Below are 12,101 nucleotides of genomic sequence, written 5' to 3' on the forward strand. Positions count from 1 at the left end.
AGTTCTGTATGCTTGAAGCTATTCAAAAAGATAAGAATTTGCACTATTATCTCACTATTTATTAATTTCAAGAATTTTATTTTTTTAATTTTTTTATCGTATTACCTAGATATTTTCATAGAGCAGTGTATGTCACTGTGTAGTATTGTGATAATAGAACAGTTTTACAAAACGATATTTTCAGGTATTTTAAGAAGATGAACTGTCCTGCAATGCATTGATTGTTCCCGATAAAATTCTTAACATATACAATATATTGTATAAAAACCGGGTAGGGATAACTAGTGTCATCGTATGACGACCGCTCTACTCCGGAGTTCAATGTGTGCTGGTAACTCTACCTTAAGGAATAGCAGGCGGCTGAAGGCTAAGTGGACAGCGCTCGGGATTCCTAGTCCTGAGGTTCCGGGTTCGATCCCCGGCAGAGGCAGAAACAAACGAGCAGAGTGTCTTTTACCCTGATGCTCCTGTTTACCTAGCAGTAAATAGGTACCTGGGAATTAGACAGCTGCTACGGAATGCTTCCTGGGGATGTGTAACAAAAAAGGAGGCCAGGTCGAGGACCGGGCTGCGGGGACGCTAAGCCCCGAAATCATCTCAAGATAACCTCAAGATAACACATGCTGAATGTATGGTGAGGTGCACGTAGATATATATCGCTACATACATAATACTGTATATTATACAGTGTGTGACACCCTTCCCTGCCAGGGTGTTGCGTGCCCTGTAATAGTGAGTATGGGATTATGACGCTGATGATGATGATGGTGTGACTCAATAGAGGCACAGAGGTCTCTACCAATATATTTTGTCTTAGTCGACTCTACAACATGCAGGCAGAAAATGAGATCTATCTTTTTATGGCTTGATTTCCGACTGCTTCCTTCTTTTAAAATCGGATCCATTCACATGGACTGGTTGATAAGAGTGAAGACCTCGTTTCTTGCAAGGTCAGTAATTGATTCCCAATGGGCCGAGGGGTTCGGCAGCATTAGGCACTCAATCCACGTATCTGATAATGAAGGAAGTGATGGTATTTTGGTCCGTCCTGGATCATTACCAAGTCTTTGCGTGTCTTGGTAATGGTCGAGGATGGACCAAAATGTCGTCTCTTCTTTATTTTCAGATTTGTGTGTTGGGTGTCTAATTTTCAACCATGTTATTGTGACTTATTTTCTGCATTGGGCAGCAGCAGCATCATGTCCCACCTCCTTGTTCTCATACCCTCTTCCAAGATAAAGGATGTTGGAATATTAAATTCATTTAATGTTGTCTTTTCTGTAGTTGTAATTACGTAATTTTCATTGTAGCCTGGAAGTTAATATATTATTACAATGATATCTGAATGGTTTGATTCTCAAATGCTATTCCTCCTCCTCCCTACAGATCAGTATGATTCGTACATCATTGTGTCCTTCGTTAATGCCACGCTGGTACTGAGTATCGGAGAAACTGTAGAGGAAGTGACGGATTCTGGCTTCTTGGGCACCACCCCGACATTGGCTTGTTCCCAGCTCGGTGATGATGCATTGGTACAGGTATGTTCCCTCCTGAGTCTGGTGCTGACCATTATGTAAAGTCAGCCTTCATTATTTTGTTCTGTGCAGTATTCAAATTCAGTATCCACTAGTTTCCATTAAGCAACAGCCGCTCCAAGCAACAGCCTGTTGGACCAAGTTATCACAAGTCAATCCTGTCCTCAGGCTGGGCTCGTGGAGTAGAAGAATTTCTGAAACTCTCTCTGGGGATGCTCCATTATAGGAACAGGAAATATGACTGGAACAAAAGTGGACATGTTCAAGAAGCAGGTGGACAAGTTTCTGAGGAAAATGTTGGAGCCGTCAGGTTGCTATGGATATGCAGGCCTTTGGGCCACTCCAAGCAACAGCGTTTTAGATGACGTTACCTCAAGACAAGCCTGGCTGCAAGCATGGCTTGGGATGTAGAGCTCTCAGAACCCACTCTGTGAATTCTCCAGATGTGTAAGATTTAATACAAAACTTCATTGAACACAAAGTGCTGGGTTCTTTGATCCCAGAAGCCATCTATTCTTTATACTGCATTTTCCCAGTCAGAGGACACAACTTCTTCAACTTGTTGCATTAACAATTTGCTGGTAACCCACTTGCAGGTGAACCGTCATAACTGCTCTGTGAGTACCCCTTACTCTAGACACTGAGTGTTCAGATGACTTGACAAGTGGGCCACGTAGAGCAACACAGGCTCAAACACAAGCACTTGTTTGGATGTATTGAAGTAATGGCTGCTATGTAGAGGGAATCTTGTAAAAGTTTCTTTGGTTCCCCGTGACACACTTATACCACGATCATTGACTTTGGGCCAGGCAGGAATGAACTTTGTTGGTCTAATGTTGTATGGATGAAGAACACGGTGAGAAGGTTGACTGCTACAGTCGACATAAAAGAATGCAACTTGCAGTGTGAAGATAAACCAAAGGTAACAAAACTTTGATATCCAAACTTAACAGCTGCAAATTATTTTTTATTCCCTAGGTGTCACTTTGTAACACCTTGTTGTTATGGGGGCCATAGATCTTTTAAGATGGTTCCTCATCAATTACATATACTGCCAGACTTTGCCTCGAGGTCTAGCTCGGGGAGTAGAAGAACTCCCGAAACCTGCTCCAGGTATGCTGACAATCAGAAGTTGATGCCTCAGAATGGATAATCGCATTATAATTTGTAAATTTGCAAGTGCATTCATCTACTTCACTCGGGTATTGTTCTCTTACAGGTTTACCCAGATGGCATTCGTCACATCCGTGCTGATCGGCGTGTCAATGAGTGGAAAGCTCCGGGCAAGAAGACTATTGTACGATGTGCCTTGAACCAACGTCAGGTTGTTATTGCACTGACGGGAGGAGAAATTGTCTACTTTGAGATGGACCCGGTAAGTTGTTAGTAAATCTGTGAGCAGTCGTGATACAGTGTGCATTTGTGTATGAGTTTATTATTATATTGCGATATTGCATGATGGAGTCCTGTTAAGTTCCTCCACCATACTCAGTAATGCTAGAGACTCCAGGTATCACTAGACACTCCAGGTATCACCTGACACTCCAGGTATCGGCAGACACTCCAGGTATCGGCAGACACTCCAGGTATCGGCAGGCACTCTGGGTATTGTGTGTGATTAATGCTGTGCCTGTCTGTATGCATGTTGGAACATTATAATGATAAAAAGCACCATGGTATTGTAATAAAAAAATCCTTAGAATCAATGCAAGGTGTCTGGATATATAGTATGTCACCCTGGCTTCAGGTGGAGTTGCTGGCAACGTGTGTTACAGGTAAACGGTAATTGTAGCCAACACACGCGTTGAAACAGTTAAGTCAGAAGATAATAATTATAATTTTCCCATCATTAAACAGTCTAGCTACTTGTAGCAATTAGTTAAGAAAATTATCACTTTCTATTGTTGACCAGACCACACACTAGAAGGTGAAGGGACGACGACGTTTCGGTCCGTCCTGGACCATTTTCAAGTCGATTGTGTCTCAAGTCGATTGACACAATCGACTCGAGAATGGTCCAGGACGGACCGAAACGTCGTCGTCCCTTCACCTTCTAATGTGTGGTCTGGTCAACATACTTAAGCCACGTTATTGTGACTCCTCGCCTGCATCACTTTCTATTGTTTACTTACACTAAAGTTTTCTAAATTCATTGTTTATTTATAGAAAAAAAGCATCACTTGAATTATACATATATATTACTAGATTGGCACCTTTTTTTTACATATCTAAATTTTTCAACTGAAAATGATATTCATTGCAAACATTTTGGCCATATGCTTATATCGCCCATTGGTGCTTGCAGACTGGACAACTAAACGAATATACAGAGAGGAAGGAGATGAAGAGTGATGTTATCTGTATGGGTGTCGGCCGTGTGCCTGTCGGGGAGCAGCGCTCGCGGTTTTTGGCCGTTGGTCTCTCGGATAACACAGTCAGGATCATCAGTCTCGATCCTAATGTAAGAAATTTCTGCATTTGGGTCTTTGTTCATGTGTTTGGGGGGGGGGGTTCATCTTGACATGTCTACTCCTGTCTACATTAGATATTGACATGTTATCTAGAATAAAATGACACTAATGAGGTTTCCAATGCTAGGACTGTCTGACTGTACGAGGAATGCAGGCGCTGCCGGCTCTGCCCGAGTCTCTGAGTATAATTGAGATGGGAGGCCAGGAAGGTGCAGACAACGAGCCTCGCACACTGGGCGCGCTCTACCTCAACATCGGCTTGCAGGTATGTTATACTCGACAAGTATACTGCCATATTTTTCTAACATATAACATGCACGCCCACTCTAGACACATTCTACAAGGCTGTTATCAGGAAGAAAACCATTTTAGTGTGTTTTATTGCACATTTATTGATATGTGATTTTTAGTGCAGTGTCCTTATTCATGTGTTCTTCTGTGTATGCTACGATGACATTGATCTTAAACTTGACATTATAACTGTGTTCTATCCACTGGAAAGTATGGAAAATACTTTAATACAGTGGTGTTGTCTTCTGCTTTAATTCTGTAAGTTGTAAAAAATGGCTTGAAATGTTTACATGTAATAGAGATGTTCATCTGCTCATGTGTCTTATGAGAGGCTATGTTTATGTTGTTTTGCAATGCTGTTCCCTGTGATACAAGAGAGCCCTGTTCCCTTTGATCCACTGGGCTCTCTTGTATCTCTCCATTTTCTTCTTGGCTTGTCTTTGTCTCTATTGTGCATCCTGTCCTTTGTTTATAGCCACTTGAGACATTTGTTTATAGCCACTTGAGACATTTGTTTATAGCCACTTGAGACATTTGTTTATAGCCACTCGAGACATTTGTTTATAGCCACTTGAGACATTTGATTATAGCCACTCGAGACATTTGTTTATAGCCACTTGAGACATTTGTTTGTAGCCACTTGAGACATTTGTTTATAGCCACTTGAGACATTTGTTTGTAGCCACTTGAGACATTTGATTATAGCCACTCGAGACATTTGTTTATAGCCACTTGAGACATTTGATTATAGCCACTTGAGACATTTGTTTATAGCCACTTGAGACATTTGTTTATAGCCACTTGAGACATTTGTTTGTAGCCACTTGAGACATTTGTTTATAGCCACTTGAGACATTTGTTTATAGCCACTTGAGACATTTGTTTGTAGCCACTTGAGACATTTGTTTATAGCCACTTGAGACATTTGTTTATAGCCACTTGAGACATTTGTTTATAGCCACTTGAGACATTTGTTTGTAGCCACTTGAGACATTTGTTTATAGCCACTTGAGACATTTGTTTATAGCCACTTGAGACATTTGTTTGTAGCCACTTGAGACATTTGAAGTTTCATGCATACCTGCAAATTGATTGAAATCATGAAGGCTAATGTTTTTGAAGTCTAGATGATTATTTTCCTAAGGTAGTAGAGCTGTTAGAGTGCGTGACTCGGGAAGGTCGCTGTCGTGGAGTAAAATGGCTGCTTCCTTTGCCAGACCATTTTTTTTTTTTTTTTTTTTTAGCAGCTACACTCACCAAATTAATGGATGGTTGAAGTTAGGCAACAGGTGCATCATGGGGTCACTTGTAACCAGTCAGTTGTTCTTGCCCTCGTCATGATCGTGTTTCCTTCAGCTATGAATCTTTTCCTCGGCTACTAGCACCACTCTCAACCTCTACTTGAGCACCACTCAAGTGGAGGTTGAGAGGCAAGACCAAAGACATCTTGCTTATTCCCTATTAATATTATTATGGTTTTCCTCAACATTCTGGAGACTACTGGTACTGTACTTCCACAAAAGCAGAAAACTTTTAACTGTTTAAAGTTAAGAGCTCCCCCCTCCCCCTTCCCACTCCTCATCTTTAGGTATACCCAACTACAGTAGCTTCTCCCCAGAACATGAATTGCTATCCGATACACAAACAGGTTACCAATTACTGCCGAGTGATCTTAGTTGAGAAGTTACAGAGCGGGAGTTTAATCATCCCGTTGTGCCTAAAGTACGAACTCGGGCTGTTCTCTCTTATGAGACATGCTGATATAGCACACTAACCGCTGCACTACACGAACTTGTGCTGCTTGCCTTCTCTACCAGTTATTGGGCTACAAGTATACACCTGAAAGCTGTAATTCTTTCCGTACCAGTTAGTAGGTTGTAATTGCCCACAAAATTAATGTTTGTTCACTTTCTAGATTGTAAATTGCATTATTGCTGTTGTACAGAATGGTGTGTTGCTGCGTACGGTTCTGGATTCTGTGACGGGCGACATGTCGGACACCCGCACACGTTATTTGGGTTCCCGGCCTGTCAAGCTCTTCAGAATCATCATGCAAGGGAATGAATCGGTAAGTAAATACTCATATGCAGCACCTTAAATGTGTAAGTTAATAACTCAAGTTCAAATTGTATTTATTGCATATAGATGGTCTGGGAATCACTAGGAGTGAAGTGGAGCAACTTCCTTGGTTGATAGGTCTTCACAATGGCAAAGTTGCCAACTTAATAATACTTAACCATAAAAAGTTCTCGGCTTTAATATTGTCCATATACTGTGTATAGTCACTGTAACTCGTGCTTTGGTGTATTTCATTTTGTACGCTATGGTCCCCAACGCACAAAATAAGGGACACTGTGAAAGGTAACGGCTCACAAATAGCCATGTTTTCTATGTGTAGGTTGATTATGTTATAGGTAGGAGGCTTGGGCTCATGCCTTTTAGTACCCCTTATTTTGTATGTTGTGGCAAATCATGAGACGGGTTGTATTATACACTGTATAATTGTGCAGATAAGATTTGATTTAATTTTATTTACTAGTTACAATTTAAGCCTTGAAACTCTTTTGCACAATAAAATCACACAAATGTGATGTATCTCTAAATAAATATTGAAGCTTTACGATGGGATTGAACCTGCGGCCCTGGTCAGCTCGGGCACACGCACTGCTGACTAGACCACAATGGTGCGTGTGTCTGGCAAGTTGAGGGTTGCAGCTCCAATTCAGTCTTGTGGCCTCATTCATTGATAATCTTTAATTGGGATGTCATTATAGGCATGAATGCTAACTCTTGTTGATTACTTTTGTGTGGTAGGTGCTGGCCATGTCGTCGAGATCGTGGCTGTCCTACTACTACCAGAACAGGTTCCACCTGACGCCGTTATCTTACGAGAGCCTGGAATATGCGGCCGGGTTCTCGTCAGAGCAGTGTCCTGAGGGTATTGTGGCCATCTCCACCAACACACTGAGGATCTTGGCTCTGGAGAAGCTCGGAGCCGTCTTCAACCAGGTGCGTGAAGCTGCCACGAATACTCATTTGAGATGCTCGAAGTGACGTTATCACTAGTGTATAAGGGTCCAGGATGGAGCAAAATGTCATCACTATAATTATGTTTCAGATGACATAGTTGGGTTCTTTGTTTTAACCAATTGTGCCTTATTCTCTCCTCTGTCATTTTAATCATTATCATCTATTTTTATATTATTTGACCTACCATAACTCACCCTCACACTCCACCTGTCTGACCTGACCCTCCACCTGTCTGACCTGACCCTCCACCTGTCTGACCTGACCCTCCACCTTGATCTCTCTCATCTCATGGTTGCACTTTTATTTCCCTTCTCTAAGCTCTGGCAATGTTAATGTCAGATTAGTTAAAGCTTTTTTTGCAGGCAGAAGCATTCAATCTGCAAGGGTTTACAGTTGTTGGGCACCATTCCCTTCCCCATATCCTATACCAGAACCTTGTCCTCGTCTCCCTTTCATGTGATATATAATCATAGTGGCTTTGTGTGTTCTCACCATCATAACTTTGCATTGACGTTGTTATTGGCACATTGTGGTCTCTTCAAGCTAAGTACTAAAACTTAGGGAAGGCTGTTACCTTTCCTAAGGAAGCCTGGCAGCTGGGGGGTGCAGCTGATGGCCAAGTGGTCTGCGCTTAGGATTCGTAGTCCTAAGGTTCCGGGTTCGATCCCCGGTGGAGGCGGAAACAAATGGGCAGTTTCTTTCACCCTGATGGCTCTGTTCATCTAGCAGTAAATAGGTATCTGGGAGTTAGACAGCTGTTACAGGCTGCTTACTGGGGGGTGTGTAACAAAAAAAAAGAGGCCTGATCAGGACCGGGCCACGGGGACGCTAAGCCCCGAAATCATCTCGAGATAACCTCAAGATCTCGAGAAGAAGGTGCAGTATATATATGCACAAGGTACATGGTACTCAGTAACATCTCTGGAACATGCCTTTAGAGTCAATGTATTTCAAGTGGTCCACAGACCAGTTGAAATACAGGTACTAGAACCTATCCTCTCACCTAGTATGTTGGGTTCTTGTCCAGAATGACACGCTTAAAAAACTGGAGCCTATTAGTACAAGTTAAAGTTCTGTAGTGTTTGTGTTTTCCGCACATTAGCCTTGGTGGGTTAGGTGGGATGGTTGGGTGTGTAAGTTTCTGGTTAAGCAAAATGGTTGTATTTTTAACAGAATGGTAAATTGAAGGAATGGAGTGAGGTATTCCATATTAGCAAAGTAAGATAGTCATGTATTCAACTCTAAACATAGTATTTCTTGGTGTATAATTGGTTGTATGGTGTGACAGGTGTCCCATGCACTAGAGTACACACCACGCAAGTTTGTCATCCATCCCGAGAGCGGACACCTGGTGCTGATTGAGACGGACCACAATGCCTACACGGATGACACCAAACGTCAGCGCAAGATGCAGATGGCAGAGGTATGTATTAAATGGGTGACATTTGTCTCCATCTGCCTATGGCCTCAGGTCGAGCCTGGCCTCGGGCCGGGCTTGGGGAGTCGAAGAACTCCTAAAACACACTTCAGGTATGGCACCCACCTTCCTGAGGTGGTGAGTGAGGCTGGTGGGGGTGAAGGGTGTCAAGGTGAGGTTGGGGAGTAGAAGTAGTCTCGGAACCCTCTCCAGGTATGGCAGCATATTTTCAGTGGGTGTATTAGTGAGTATAATGGTAAAAGTATAGCACCACGGAACTATAGCATTAACCCAGTTATACTTCAAAGCTTCGTGCCGATATGTGTGTGTGTACTCACCTATTTGTGCTTGCGGGGGTTGAGCTTTGGCTCTTTGGTTCCGCCTCTCAACTGTCAATCAACTGGTGTACAGATTCCTGAGCCTACTGGGCTCTATCATATCTACATATGAAACTGTGTATGGAGTCAGCCTCCACCACATCACTGCCTAATGCATTCCATCCGTTAACTACTGACACTGAAAAAGTTCCTTCTAACGTCCCTATGGCTCGTGTGGGTACTCAGTTTCCACCTGTGTCCCCTTGTTCGTGTATCACCAGTGTTGAATAGTTTATCCTTGTTTACCCGGTTGATTCCCCTGAAGATTTTTTAGGTTGTGATCATGTCTTCCCTTACTCTTCTGTCTTCCAGTGTCGTAAGGTGCATTTCCCACAGCCTTTCCTCGTAACTCATGCCTCTTAGTTCTGTGACTAGTCTAGTGGCATACCTTTGAACTTTTTCCAGCTTCGTCTTGTGCTTGACAAGGTACGGGCTCCATGCTGGGGCTGCATACTGCAGGATTGGTCTTACATATGTGGTGTACAAGATTCTGAATGATTCCTTACACAGGTTCCTGAACGCTGTTCTGATGTTAGCCAGCCTCGCATATGCCGCAGACGTTATTCTCTTTATGTGGGCTTCAGGAGACAGGTTTGGTGTGATATCAACTCCTAGATCTTTATCTTAAGATCTACTCACTTTTCTTTGCTTAAGCTGGGGGATTGTTGACTGGACTTCACATTTGACGTCACCTGCAGTTATATTGTTGTATTTCTTGCTTGTGGGGAAGCATCTTTTGATTTAAATACAGTATTTGATGGATACTCTTCGGTTGTGAAGTAACGCCGCCCATTCTTAACTTTGTTGACTTATTAATTTTACTCAATGTGTCATTGGTTTTTATATTTTAGTACTGTGTGTTTTTTTGGATAATGTTTGCCTTTCAGTGGCTATGGCAGAGTTAGATCTAGCTCTTAATGCCCCACCTCCTAGCCATGTATACCTGATGGGCTGGTTACCCCTCTTATCGTTAACATTTTCATTATATTTTATTTTAAAGTTGTCGATGGAATTGGCTTCTACAGCCTCTTCCTTCAACTGCCTGTACAGGGCAGTGACAAAGTCCTTACTTTTGTTAACTCATTTGTGTCCCATGACCGGCACAAATCAAGGGTCAAATCCAATTTACAAGGGTCCAGCTTCCACTGATGTTCCCTTGGCTTACCTTCCAATAATTTAAATAGGCTTGCTATGTCCACTATGTCTATTCCACTCAGGATAAATGAATAGATAGGCAGTTTAGTAGGTAAGTAATTTTAAATAGTTTATAATGTGCTTGACTACTGTAAGTAATGGTCCACGTCACTATCAAGTCAGAGAAATTGTGTTATCTTGAACTTCAGTTCAGTAAGCACAGGTCATGTATTCAACTCTTGAAGTAAAAGATTCATAAATGGTTATTCATTTATAATAGAATTTACACACAATAATGGTACATTATTTACATAAACGAGAGTCATACTAAGAGCATATCACAGGATCATTATTTTCAACCGTGTGTGCTTATAGTTAATATTGCTCCTTGACCAAATTATCAGTTTCATGTTTATTTTCATAGTTAAATATGCCTCAGTAATTGGTTGGTTAAAGAAAACTGTAAATTGTAACAGGAACTGCGAGAGGCAGCAGGGGAGGAGGAAGCTGAGGTTGCCGAGAGGATGGCAGAAGCGTTACTCTCCGAGGACCTCCCAGATGCCGTGTTCGGAGCCCCAAAGGCCGGTCCTGGCATGTGGGCCTCCGTGGTGCGCATCATTGAGCCCATCCAGGGCAATACGTTACACATGATCAGATTGGACCAAAATGAGGCAGCCTTCAGGTAAGAAAAGAAACCCTTCAGTGTGAGTCCTAGGAAACTCGCTTCACATTGTCAAGACGACCCAGGCGAGGGAGTCGTTGGGTCACGTGCCTAATGATGTTATCATCATTACACTTTCTAGAAGGGTAGTCTCTGTATCTCCCTGAGCTACCCACCTGCAGGGGCCAAAGTCACGAAGCAGTTACGCAAGTACTTACGAACGTGTACATCTTTCCTCAATCTTTGACGGCTTTGGTTATATTTATTAAATAGTTTATAAGCATGAAAACTTTCCAATCAACTGTTGTTATTGTTATAAACAGCCTCCTGGTGCTCTGAAGACACCTCTTGGTGCTTCGAAGGCACCTCCTGGTACCTCCGAATTATCTGTTTATCTGTTTTAAGCATTATCTGTTTAATAATTGTAAACAAAACCGCCAAAGATTGAGAATGTACAGGTGCGTAAGTGCTTGCGTAACTGCTTCGTGAATCTGGTCCCCTGGAATCCTCAAAATCTAAGACACCTCACCAGACTCTTAATGAATCACGAGCACCTATGACAGAGCTGGGCCCCATCAGTACAGCCACAGGGAAGTCTGGGGATATAAAATCATTTCATTTTGAAAGGAAATACTACCAGAAAGATAGAGCACACCAAAACAAACAATTGCTTGTACAACATTTGTAACCCCGATTCAAACTAGGTCCAAATTATTCTTTCATGCTGGTGTTCCTTGGCCGCTATCTTGGTTCCCTTCTCCTTGCTGCAGTGCTTCCTGGCCGCTATCTTAGTTACCTGTCCTTGCTGCAGTGCTCCCTGGCCGCTATCTTAGTTACCTGTCCTTGCTGCAGTGCTCCCTGGCCGCTATCTTAGTTACCTGTCCTTGCTGCAGTGCTCCCTGGCCGCTATCTTAGTTACCTGTCCTTGCTGCAGTGCTCCCTGGCCGCTATCTTAGTTACCTGTCCTTGCTGCAGTGCTCCCTGGCCGCTATCTTAGTTCCCTCTCCTTGCTACGATGGCTTTAACAGGCTTGGGTTGCGTGGGGGTTATCCTTGCTTCCCATCAACTTGTACTTCTTATGCTGTTATTTTCCCAAGTTTACCAAAAGCATTTGATGTGTTTATTTATTGTGTGTTCATTCACTTCACATATTTCCAGTGTGTGTAACTGCACAGGGTGCGTGCA

The 12,101-nt window shown here is 42.6% G+C and overlaps 2 protein-coding genes across 6 annotated transcripts in view; one reads left to right on the top strand and one right to left on the bottom strand.

The window, feature by feature from the left end:
- Positions 1 to 12,101, bottom strand: part of LOC138372420 (kynurenine 3-monooxygenase-like) — a 270,834-nt gene that overhangs the window by 91,224 nt on the left and 167,509 nt on the right. The gene's annotated exons all lie outside the window — the stretch shown is intronic.
- Positions 1 to 12,101, top strand: part of Sf3b3 (splicing factor 3b subunit 3) — a 44,685-nt gene that overhangs the window by 24,439 nt on the left and 8,145 nt on the right. For all 5 annotated transcript variants that reach the window (XM_045752546.2, XM_045752538.2, XM_045752554.2 and 2 more), the window contains exons 12-19: positions 1,387 to 1,538; positions 2,755 to 2,910; positions 3,841 to 3,996; positions 4,134 to 4,271; positions 6,243 to 6,365; positions 7,112 to 7,306; positions 8,616 to 8,750; positions 10,732 to 10,937. In XM_045752546.2, the coding sequence (XP_045608502.1) occupies positions 1,387 to 1,538; positions 2,755 to 2,910; positions 3,841 to 3,996; positions 4,134 to 4,271; positions 6,243 to 6,365; positions 7,112 to 7,306; positions 8,616 to 8,750; positions 10,732 to 10,937 (1,261 nt within the window). The remainder of the gene's footprint in view (positions 1 to 1,386; positions 1,539 to 2,754; positions 2,911 to 3,840; positions 3,997 to 4,133; positions 4,272 to 6,242; positions 6,366 to 7,111; positions 7,307 to 8,615; positions 8,751 to 10,731; positions 10,938 to 12,101) is intronic.

Source organism: Procambarus clarkii, chromosome 5 (assembly GCF_040958095.1).
Source record: "Procambarus clarkii isolate CNS0578487 chromosome 5, FALCON_Pclarkii_2.0, whole genome shotgun sequence".
NCBI classification, from domain to species: Eukaryota; Metazoa; Arthropoda; class Malacostraca; order Decapoda; family Cambaridae; genus Procambarus; species Procambarus clarkii.